This window comes from Pongo pygmaeus, chromosome 11, assembly GCF_028885625.2.
Source record: "Pongo pygmaeus isolate AG05252 chromosome 11, NHGRI_mPonPyg2-v2.0_pri, whole genome shotgun sequence".
Classification (NCBI taxonomy): Eukaryota; Metazoa; Chordata; class Mammalia; order Primates; family Hominidae; genus Pongo; species Pongo pygmaeus.
Genome location: NC_072384.2, coordinates 35157812 through 35169133, shown reverse-complemented (window position 1 = coordinate 35169133; position 11322 = coordinate 35157812). Strand labels below are relative to the sequence as shown.

Sequence of the window (11322 nt, the reverse complement as noted above, 5' to 3'; positions counted from 1 at the left end):
GCTGATGAAAGTTTCTGCGTGAACTGTGGTTTGAAAGCTCCTGGGGGACGGAGCCCTGTCCTGTAGAGAGTAGCTCACCATATCCCTTCTTCTGGGTCCCTTGCTCCCCTTTCCCTCTGGCCTTCCTTTTCTTTCTCTACCCTTCTTTTTTTCTGTGCCTCTGGGCTCCTAGCTTCATAACCCCGACCTCCTCCCTCCCTGGCTTGCCTCACCCACCGGTTATTTTTCCTAGAGCAGATACACCACGGCCTCCAGGATGAAGGGTCAGCAGTTTGGAATGGCTTATGAAGTTCTTTTTTAGTAAAATATACATAACAAAGTTGACCATTTTAGCCATTTTTAAGTGTACAGTCCAGTGGCACTAAGTGCGTTCACCTCGTTGTGCAGCCGTCACCACTCTCCCATCTCCAAACTCTTTTTTTCTTTTTAGGCGTAATTTAGCCCTTTGTTGCCCAGGCTGGAGTGCAATGTCACCATCTCAGCTCACCGCAACCTCCGCCTCCCGGGTTCAAGCTATTCTCCTGCCTCAGCCTCCCTACTAGCTGGAATTACAGGGATGCGCCACCACGCCCGGCTAATTTGGTATTTTAGTAGAGATGGGGTTTCTCCATGTTGGTCAGGCTGGTCTTGAACTCCTGACCTCAGGTGATCCACCCGCCTGGGCTTCCCAAAGTGTTAGGATTACAGGCGTGAGCCACCGTGTCCGGCTCCAAACTCTTTTCATCTTCCAAACTGACATTCTGTGCCCATTAAACGCGAACTCTCCTCCGTTACCCTCTCCCTCAGCCACCGTCACCCACCACTCTGCTTTTCATTATGAGTTTGACCACTCTAGGTACCTCATATAAGTGGAAGCGTATAGTACTTGTCCTTTTGTGTCTGGCTTGTGTAGCATAATGTCTACAAGGTTCCTCTGCGAGGTAGCATGTGTCAGAATTTCCTTACTTTTGAAGGCTAAATAACATTGTACAGATTGAGTATCCCTTTTCTGAAACGCTTGGGACCAGAAGAGTTTGGGATCTTGGATTTTTTTTTCAGATTTGGAATATTTACATTATACTTAACCAATTGCATCCCTAATTTGAAATGCTCCAGTGAAAATCATCTCAGCACTCAAAAAGTTTCAGATTTTGGACCATTTCATATTTTAAATTTTCAGATGAGGGCTGCTCAACCTGTATATATACTGCATTTTGCTTATCCATTCGGTGGACACGGGTTCATTCCACCTTTTGGCTATTGTGAATAATGATGCTGTCTTATGAAATTTTGGTATACTTAAAACCATAATTTAATTTCCATTTCGCTACCTATGGCAATGTTATTGTCTGCCTGATAGTGCCTCCTTCAAAGCCCAGCTAAAAACTCACACCTTTGTGAAACCTTGTACACCTTTTTGAGAGGCACTAATCCTTTCTTCCTTAGGCTCCCAGGGTGCTGTTTTTCATTATCTCCGGCAGTGTAACACGTTTACCTCTCAGCTACTTAGTCTGGAATTCAAATTCCATCCTCAACCCCACCTACCCACCACATCACATTACAAAGGTTCTTCAATAAATGTTTCATTTCAACAAATAATCTAAGTGCCTTGACTTTGCAGCTAGATGATAATGATGAGACAAATAATCTCTGTACTTTGTTTAAAGAAATGCCAACTCCCTGTCACAAAATAAACTTTAATTCACCATTGCTTGTGGAATAAAGTTCAAATTCTTCACCACTCCTCTTTCCTGTTTGTCTTACAAAAACACCCCAGTCATCACCCACACTTCTCCCCTACCTTCTCTGACTTAATCACATACTTGCAATCATCTATAGTCAGTCACTCCACCACCTGTTTTCATTTGAAATTTTTAACTCTTTCAGAAGCTGAATTCCAACGCCACCTTTTATATGTATGACTCTTGTAGATGTTCTGTTAGGCAGAATTAGTTTCTATTACCCTAGCACATTTCTTGTTCTTCTCATTAACAGGAACATCTTTCTTGTCTGTCTTCATTGTTTACATGTCTAACTCCCTAGACACAGACAAAGTGTTAGTTAACCGTAGGGCAGGAACAACACTGCCGTTTTCAGCCTCAGGTACCTCTGTTATAGGGCTTTGCACGTAGTTGTTTAACAAATATTTTAAGGAGTCAGAACATGCTGTATTTGGAGGAGAAATTGATTTTTTTCTTAAAGCGAATCTGCATATTATGTTTAAAGGAACAAATAAATTTGTATGATATCCTGCTTGGGCTTTAGAAGCAAAAATACCAGCAGCTTTATTTAGTGTGCATGTTTCACTGTCTTGGGCAGTGAAACACCTCATTTCCATGTATTCTTATTTCTATTCTGCTTCTTAAATCCCTGACTGATTTGTTAGTTTGCAAATTCCCTACAGAAATGGAATCATTGGGTTTGAGACTGAATTTCTTGATTTAACATTTTCCAATCTTAATTATACATGACAATAATAAAAGAAGAGTTAGTTGTTTTGTTGGGTTTTTTTGTTAGTTGCAGTTAAACCTCACAATCATGGTGGAAGGCAAGGAGGAGCAAGTCACTGATGTCTTACGTGGATGGCATCAGGCAAAGAGAGCTTGTGCAGAGGAACTCCTCTTTTTAAAACCCATCAGATCTCGTGAGACTTACTATCAGAGAACAGCAGGGGAAAGGCTTGTCCCCATGATTCAATTAACTCCCACCAGGTCCCTCCCACAACATGTGGAAATTCAAGTCGAGATTTAGGTGGGGACATAGCCAAACCATATCAGAAGGGACGAGTAACTTGCCCCAAGTTACAGAAGTGCCAAACATGGGCCTGTCTGAGCTTAGTTGTTGGACTTTAACTAATATTCTGAATTATCATTCAGGTTCTTTGTACTGCCTGTGTCCTTAATCTAGTTGACTCGAATGTACCTGCAGGTTTCAGAGCAGCGATGGAGAAATTAAATACTTGCAATTAGCAGAGGAACTGATTCGTCCTGAGAGAAACACATTGGTTGTGAGTTTTGTGGACCTGGAACAATTTAACCAGCAACTTTCCACCACCATTCAAGAGGAGTTCTATAGGTATGGGCATATTAATCTTCTTTACTTTGAATAGGGGTTGAAATCCGGGAAGCCAGCTCTTCTTGGACTGTAAGTGTTCACTCGTGTAGCAGAAGGGCAGCTTTCACAGTTATTTCCCACTGAGAAGAGGCGCTTTGATACTGCCAGTGGTCATTTTAGTACTGCTCTGAACTTCATGTAGGCCTTTGTAGAGCCGAACTTTTTTTTGTTGTTGTTGGTTTTGTTTTGTTTTTTTTTTTTTTTGAGACGGAGTCTTGCTCTGTCACACCCAGGCTGAAATGCAGTGGCGCGATCTTGGCTCACTGCAACCTCTGCTTCCTGGGTTCAAGTGATTCTTCTGCCTCAGCCTCCCGAGTAGCTGGGATTACAGGCACCCGCCATCACTCCTGGCTAATTATTTACATTTTTTAGTAGAGACAGGGTGTCACCATGTTGGTCAGGCTGGTCTCCAACTCCTGACTTCAGGTGATCCGCCTGCCTCAGCCTCCCAAAGTGCTGGGATTACAGGTGTAAGCCACCGCGCCCAGCCAGAGCTGAACTTTTTTTTTTCAAATACAAATGTTGAAAATCTTTGCTTTCTATATAGTTTTCCCAAGAGGGAAACTGTACTTACTTACTTTTGTGTCATTCCATTGATCCTTTTTCCCCACAGGAATAGGTGTTTGTGTGGGTCCTTTTCTTGTACTGGGGATATCTTTACAGCATTGACGTTGTTGTACTTCTTGTTCCCTTAAAGTTTAATGTTGTTTTCGCTTATAAAAGTAATAGGTATATATTGTAGAAAATAGAGAAAAGTAAGGAGAATTAAATTGCTTATACACTTGTAATCCGCCACCGTCATTAGCAGGTCTGCTACAACAAAGTTCCAGGAGCCTTCCAAGTCTGCAAGTGCAGAGTCTTGTAAGGGTCTTCTGTCACATTTTGTCTTTGTGTGTGTACTGTGTATGAAATTACTCAAATTCATATAAAATTTCCTAAAATCATACTAATAGCTCCAATTGTGGTTTTTTGGTAGAAATACTGTGGTTAGACATTATATTTAATAGAAGGCTTTTATTTTGTTTTGACTTGTTATATACAGCAAGAAACATCTTTGCACACAAGACTTTCTTTATATTAGGATTAGATGAATGTGACAATCTATAGAAATAGAATCAGGTTAAAATAAATTGTGGACAGTTGTGAAAGATAAATGAAAACCCAGGGATAAGGAGGCACAGTCTTGTTCATTTCTTGTTAGATTAGGAGATGGTGGATTTGTCTGTGTTTCTAGTCATAGCTGATGATCAAGAATAATTGGAGGGGTAAGTAAGCAACAGGATTTATTATGAAAGCCTGCAGCAGTAGAAGTTATAGCACTGACAAATGAGGGAGAGGTAGACAATCAAGCCTGGTGGTAGAAGCAGCTGTGCCATGCCTCGTGCACAAGCCAGGCAGCAGTTCTCTTTCCTGAGAGTAGCGCCTTTTTTAGAGGGCTTTCAGACCCCACTTCTTAAACAAACTAAGCTGGAGTAGGTATTAGAAACTTACATCAAAAGGACATGCATACTTCACTCTCACCAGTCAAATGGAGCATTTTTGCCAATTCGTTCTCACATTAGTGCACAAATACTTCTCCTGTCCTCATCCATTTCTTATCAAACCAGCCAGATGTGGCTCACACCTGTAATCCTAACACTTTGGGAGGCTGAGGTGCATAGATCACTTGAGCTCAGGAGTTTGAGACCAGCCTGGACAACATGGTGAAATCCCATTTCTACAAAAAAACCCACAAAAATTAGCTGGGCATGGTGGTGCATGCCTGTAGTGCCAGCTACTCAGCAAGCTGAGATGGGAGGATCACCTGAGCCTAGGTAGATTGAGGCTGCAGTGAGCTGTGATCGTGCCACTGCACTCCAGTCTGGGTGACAGAGAGAGACTTTGTCTCAGAATGAAACCAAAGAAATAGACTGACTTGACACCTGACTTACTAAGTCATAAACAGCCCACAGAAAATTCACAGTATTGAGCATAATATTGACAAGATGATTGTTCAGCTAGTCATCTTGGACAGAGGAATGGCCAACAGTGTGGGTGCTATATGATTATTTATGTGCTGTATGATAATCAGGTATGGTGTGACATTTTATATTTAGTGTTTCGGTGGGATAGGAGAGAACTGAAAGAGGGTCCTAAACCTAGACTAGATAATAGAAGTGTCCTGCACAGTTAAGTTCTAAGGCTTAGTTGTAACCAGATGAAATTCCTTAATCTCGGCTGTTGGTAGGTATGTAAAGGGAAGGAGGCCTTGGTAAACCTCTAAGGTATCAGTTGACTTTTTTGTTTTTCAGAGTTTACCCTTACCTGTGTCGGGCCTTGAAAACATTCGTCAAAGACCGTAAAGAGATCCCTCTTGCCAAGGATTTTTATATTGCATTCCAAGACCTGCCTACCAGACACAAGTAAGAAACCCTTCTCTGGAAAAAAAGGGATTCACCAAATGGTATAGGTACCACTTAGCTGGTAGTCAGAAAACCTGAGAGGTTGCCTTGATCTGCTATTAGCTGACTATTTAACATTATACAAATCACTTTTACCTCCCTGAGCCTCAGTTTCCTTGTCTGTGAAGTCTTTTGGCTTAGGTTTTCTACCTAAATCATGCAAAAAGTAGGTTTGTTGCTGTAAAATTACTTTTTCATAATTGATAATCACAATAATTATAAAACAAGTACTTACAAAATTGATGCTGTAAAATACCAGGAAGAAAAAATAGTGGTTTGCATTCAGATTTTGTAGAAGGTTGACTTTTGTAGGAGTTATACCCAGTTATCCAGAAAGTTTAGTTTTGGAGAAATGTATTTTCCTATGGAGATAGGATTAGATGTAAAGGGAGTGAAGCAAATTTTTAGGATTATTACATTTGAGGGCACCTTTTAGGGAGATTTGGGAGAAAATTGATCAAGGGAGAAAATATAAAATTCTAGAAATTCCTGAATCTCTGGAAATTTTTGTCGGTTTAAATGCATAATTTTCAAACACCCCTTTGGCAGTTATTTTAAGAATAAATTTACTGGATAAAATTGAAGTGATATTTTGAAAAGTTAAACTACTGAAATTACTTTATAAAATTACTTAAGTATTTCACATAAAATGGGTTTGTAAAGGAAGTGTTTCTGAACTTTGAGTACAAAATTTTTTCTCATGATAGGATTATTATGTGACACATGCTTTTTTTAGAAATTGCAGGTAAGCAAAAAAGCATATAAAACAAGAACAGGATCATTCTGTTTTTTTTTTTTCTGAGACAGAGTCTTGCTCTGTCACCCAGGCTGGAGTGCAGTGGCACGATCTTGGCTCACTGCACCCTCCGCCTCCCAGGTTCAAAATTCTCCTGCCTCGGCCCCCCGAGTAGCTGGGATTACAGGCACCTGCCACCTCGACTGGCTAGTTTTTGTATTTTTAGTAGAGATGGGGTTTCACCATGTTGGCCAGGATGGTCTTGATCTCTTGACCTCATGATCCGCCCGCCTTGGTCTCCCGAAGTGCTGGGATTACAAGCGGCTCAGCCCGTTCTGTTTTATAATTTTAATTTTCATTTTTTTGGCATCCTTTAGTTTATTCATTTATATATTTTGTTCTGGATACATATACATCATATAATTTAGGAATGGGCACGTTGACTAAATTATTCTTATAGGAAAGTCCAAAGAATCCCTTGTCTCTTGAATTTTTTTTTAAAACATAAATTATCTTTGAATACCCTCTCACTAAAATGGAAAGATTCTTAGTTAAGATATGAATGTTTACTAATGGGACATTTGTCTTTAAACAGGATTCGAGAGCTCACCTCATCCAGAATTGGTTTGCTCACTCGCATCAGTGGGCAGGTGGTGCGGACTCACCCAGTTCACCCAGAGCTTGTGAGTGGAACTTTTCTGTGCTTGGACTGTCAGACAGTGATCAGGGATGTAGAACAGCAGTTCAAATACACACAGCCAAACATCTGCCGAAATCCAGTTTGTGCCAACAGGAGGAGATTCTTACTGGATACAAATAAATCAAGATTTGTTGATTTTCAAAAGGTATTTATTTAACATCTGTTTAGATCAGAGTCCATCTATGATAATAATTCACTTCTAGGCCCTTGCAATAGCTTATTTAGATAATGTTCAACTCAATTTTTATATAAGTTAAGCATCATCAAAATGACTACAAAGTTAAGCCCAAAACTGTTCATGTAAATTGTAATTGTTAGTATATACATTTGTTTTAACTTTCAATAACTTGGAAGTTCCTTAAGACTGACAAGATGTATTTGTCAAAGAATAAATGGTAACTAGGTGGTGGTGGTTGTTATTATGAACTGGAGTTAAGAAAACTTAAAGAAATAGCAACTTGTTAGTGTAAGATTTCCATTTGCTGCATAGAAAGGAAAGCATGAATAGGACAGGCTAGCTTGGAAGCAATGAGGAGTATCATGATTGAAGTAAAGGAGCCAAATTGGAGATCATCTGAGAGATGATTTGATGTGAGACCTGGAGGTACTTGGATCCCTAAATCTTAGGCCGAGGAGTTTGAGCCTATCTTAATAAGCAGTGGGAATATAGTGGGAAGGTAGTTTGTGTGTGTGGGTGTGTGTTTGTTTTGTTTTTTTGTTTTTTTGAGACAGAGTCTCTCTCTGTCACCCAGGCTGGAGTGCAGTGGCGTGATTTCCACTCACTGCAAGCTCCGCCTCCCGGGTTCGCGCCAGTCTCCTGCCTCAGCCTCCTGAGTACCTGGGACTACAGGTGCCCACCACCATGCCCGGCTAATTTTTTGTATTTTTAGTAGAGACGGGGTTTCACCGTGTTAACCCAGGATGGTCTCGATCTCCTGACTTCATGATCCGCCTGCCTCGGCCTCCCAAAGTGCTGGGATTACAGGCGTGAGCCACTGCACCCGGCCTGTGTGTTTTTTTTTTTTAAAGGAAACTAAATAAGTCCATGATAGGCTTAACAGAGGGTAGTAGGCAATTTCAGTTACCTGGGCAAGAGGTGATAGATGGCAGTAGTAAGAATGAAGGGGACCCTCAGATTTCAGCAGGACTTAATTTTATGGGACATACAAAAAGGAAAGAAAAGTTGAAGCAGCTCAAGTATGGAATAATTATTATCAGATGAATTTAATATTATTTATATTGCTCTGATAATCATTCTCCTTATTTAGCTTTGTTACATTAACCTGGTAGCTTATAAGATGCACGTATTCTACCAACAGCTTTGGGTAGGAGATGCCTTATCTTACAAAGTGTGAGTCTAGATTGGGTCTTAGTTTGGGGGGGAAAACACAACTGTATAAAGGACAATCTTGACAAGACATTTGAAGACAGACTAGATAATAGAATATATGTAATTTTATGAAATTAAATATTGTTTAATTATCTTGGTTGTGATAATGGTATTGTAACAGAAGATTGTCTTTATTCTTAGAGATGAATGCTAAAATATTTAGGTGTGAAGTTTCTTGATGTTTACAACTGTGTTCAAATATATAGTAAAAAAGAAAAAACGTATCTATAAATAATAGCAGTTGTGTTGAAGTGGAGGGTATAAAAGGTGTATTTGAAATTTTCTGTAAAATTAAAGCTTAGGAGAAGATGGAACATAGAACAGATATTTGGAGTCATTTTGAACAAAGAAAAAAATTATTTTTTAATGAGAGTAAAAGTGAAGTTTTATTTTCTCTGCTGCTTGAATCAGCATGAAGTTTTTAAATAGATGTAATCTCTTGCCAAATTGAACTATTTGACTAAAAGGAGTTCTAGAGTAGATAATTTTTAGGATAAATGTTGGTACATGTGAAAAGTCTGCTAATGGGTCAGATAGTCTAGAATATGTCAGTATTTGTGGTATTTAATTTAGATTGTATGGCATCTGAAAGGGATCGCTTCTCATTCTTGGTTGGTTGGTTGTCTGTATTACAGGTTCGTATTCAAGAGACCCAAGCTGAGCTTCCTCGAGGGAGTATCCCCCGCAGTTTAGAAGTAATTTTGAGGGCTGAAGCTGTGGAATCAGCTCAAGCTGGTGACAAGTGTGACTTTACAGGGACACTGATTGTTGTGCCTGATGTCTCCAAGCTTAGCACACCAGGTCAGTAATCTGTGGCTCAAATTTAACAAGTTCTAAGTTACCTAAACTGCAAAGTATCTAGCTTCCCACATCTTCATTGTCTTCTTTTTGGCTACCAATCAGAAGCTGAGCAAGGAAGTGTGATGAGAATAAAAACAAATTGGTTTTGCCACAAATGGTGCTATTCTGAAAGTGTTCAAGGCTTAAGTGAAGTCTTTGGATTTATAGCTTTCATTTATTTGAGCAATTTTGATGTTCAGCACCTTTAATATTTAAGTTGTGAAACAACCTATCATTCTGTTTCAGGAGCACGTGCAGAAACTAATTCCCGTGTCAGTGGTGTTGATGGATATGAGACAGAAGGCATTCGAGGACTCCGAGCCCTTGGTGTTAGGGACCTTTCTTACAGGCTGGTCTTTCTTGCCTGCTGTGTTGCGCCAACCAACCCAAGGGTCAGTCGTTTTGGGGGTTTTTGTTTGTTTTTGAAACAGTCTCTCTCTGTCACCTAGGCTGGAGTGCAATGGCAAAGTCATGGCTCACGGTAGCCTCCACTTTCTGGGCTCAAGTGATCCTACCGTCTCAACCTCCTGAGTAGCTGGGATTATAGGTGTGATTCACTGCACCCAGCTAATTTAAAAAATTTTTTTAGAGATGAGGTCTTGCTCTGTTGGCCAGGCAGGCCAACAGTGAGTCTTAGTAGAGTGACAGCTTAAGAAACACCTACCCTGAGGCTGCCACAAAGTGATAGGATTCTGAAACATCTGGGCTGTCTCATCAATGTTAAGAGCACGGGATGGGGTTAAGATTTGATGAGTTTTAAAACCAGATCTTTTGATATTTGTCTTTCTGATCTTGAAAAAAAGTCTTATTTGATGTCTTACATAAAATCTCAATGCTTTTAAGTGCGGTGGTACAAATTATCCACGCTGTTTTTTGTTTTAAAGTTTCACAGTTCCTCTGTTATTCTTCTGGAGGAAATATAAATAAAAAGATTAGTAATCTGGGAAGTAAACTTCTGAGAATGATGAACCCCTGGCAGTATTGTTCAGTTAACTTGATTCTGTGTCATAAATGGGAGTTTGGAAAATAGTTCAGTATTGGAAAAGGGGAGTGAACATAATATTCTTTTATTTTATTTGCATCTTTATATCAGTGATTAACATTCTGCTATGGCTTATCTCTTGAGCATTCAGGTAGCTTTTTTTCTATTTAACTCACTGGACGAATGACATACCCTTAAGTGTCTTTGTTAACTGAGGGCTTACTGGTTTGGGGAATTGTTTTGTTTCTTTTTTTTTTTTAAACCTTTACAGTCAATAAATTGTGAGGTTGACTTCCCACGCTATGTTGTGTTCGTAATGAAGTTTCTTCTCCTTTATGCTCTTTTGACTGCTTCTATACTAATGATTCTTCCTCTGTTCTCTACCGTTAGTTTGGGGGGAAAGAGCTCAGAGATGAGGAACAGACAGCTGAGAGCATTAAGAACCAAATGACTGTGAAAGAATGGGAGAAAGTGTTTGAGATGAGTCAAGATAAAAATCTATACCACAATCTTTGTACCAGCCTGTTCCCTACTATACATGGTAAGAATTCCATCCATTTGTACCATAAACTTGAAATGAAAATAACGATTATAAACAGCCACAAGTGATTTCTGAAAGCACATAAATCAGACTGTGAAAGTTTTTAGTGGGTCTAAAAGAGGTCATTTACAAAAGGACAGGTACATGATTTCACTTATACGAGGTACCTGTAACGTGCAAATTCATAGAGACACGGTAGGATAGAGGTTATCAGTGGCTGGGGGAATGGGAGAAATGAGTTATTTAATGGATAAAGTTGCTATTTGGGATGATGACAAAGTTCTGGAAAGGGATAGTGGTGACAGTTATACAACATAATGTACTTAACTGCCACTGAAGTATACACTGAAAAATGGTTAAAATGATACGTTTTATTATGTATTTTTATCACAATTTTTCTTTTTTAAGGAAAAGTTATTTTGTCATCTTATTTCCTGGCCTTATGACAGAACTGCACTTAAGTGTGTTTCTATATGCTAGACTAGTCTCCTGGCCTTGTTGTGGTTGTAGTCTCCTGGCCTTGTTGTGGTTGGGGGGGGTGTGTGTGTGTGTGTGTGTTTTAGAGACAGGGTTTTGCTATGTTTAGGCTGAAGCACTCC

The 11322-nt window shown here is 39.6% G+C and overlaps 1 protein-coding gene across 2 annotated transcripts in view; it reads left to right on the top strand.

The window, feature by feature from the left end:
* MCM6 (minichromosome maintenance complex component 6) overlaps positions 1-11322 on the top strand; it is a 36340-nt gene that overhangs the window by 828 nt on the left and 24190 nt on the right. The window contains exons 2-7 of one of the 2 annotated variants that reach the window (XM_054477883.2): positions 2908-3054; positions 5385-5495; positions 6866-7115; positions 8996-9161; positions 9447-9592; positions 10573-10723. In XM_054477883.2, coding sequence (XP_054333858.1) covers positions 2908-3054; positions 5385-5495; positions 6866-7115; positions 8996-9161; positions 9447-9592; positions 10573-10723 — 971 coding nt within the window. The remainder of the gene's footprint in view (positions 1-2907; positions 3055-5384; positions 5496-6865; positions 7116-8995; positions 9162-9446; positions 9593-10572; positions 10724-11322) is intronic. The other variant, XM_063647424.1, reaches the window with a different exon arrangement.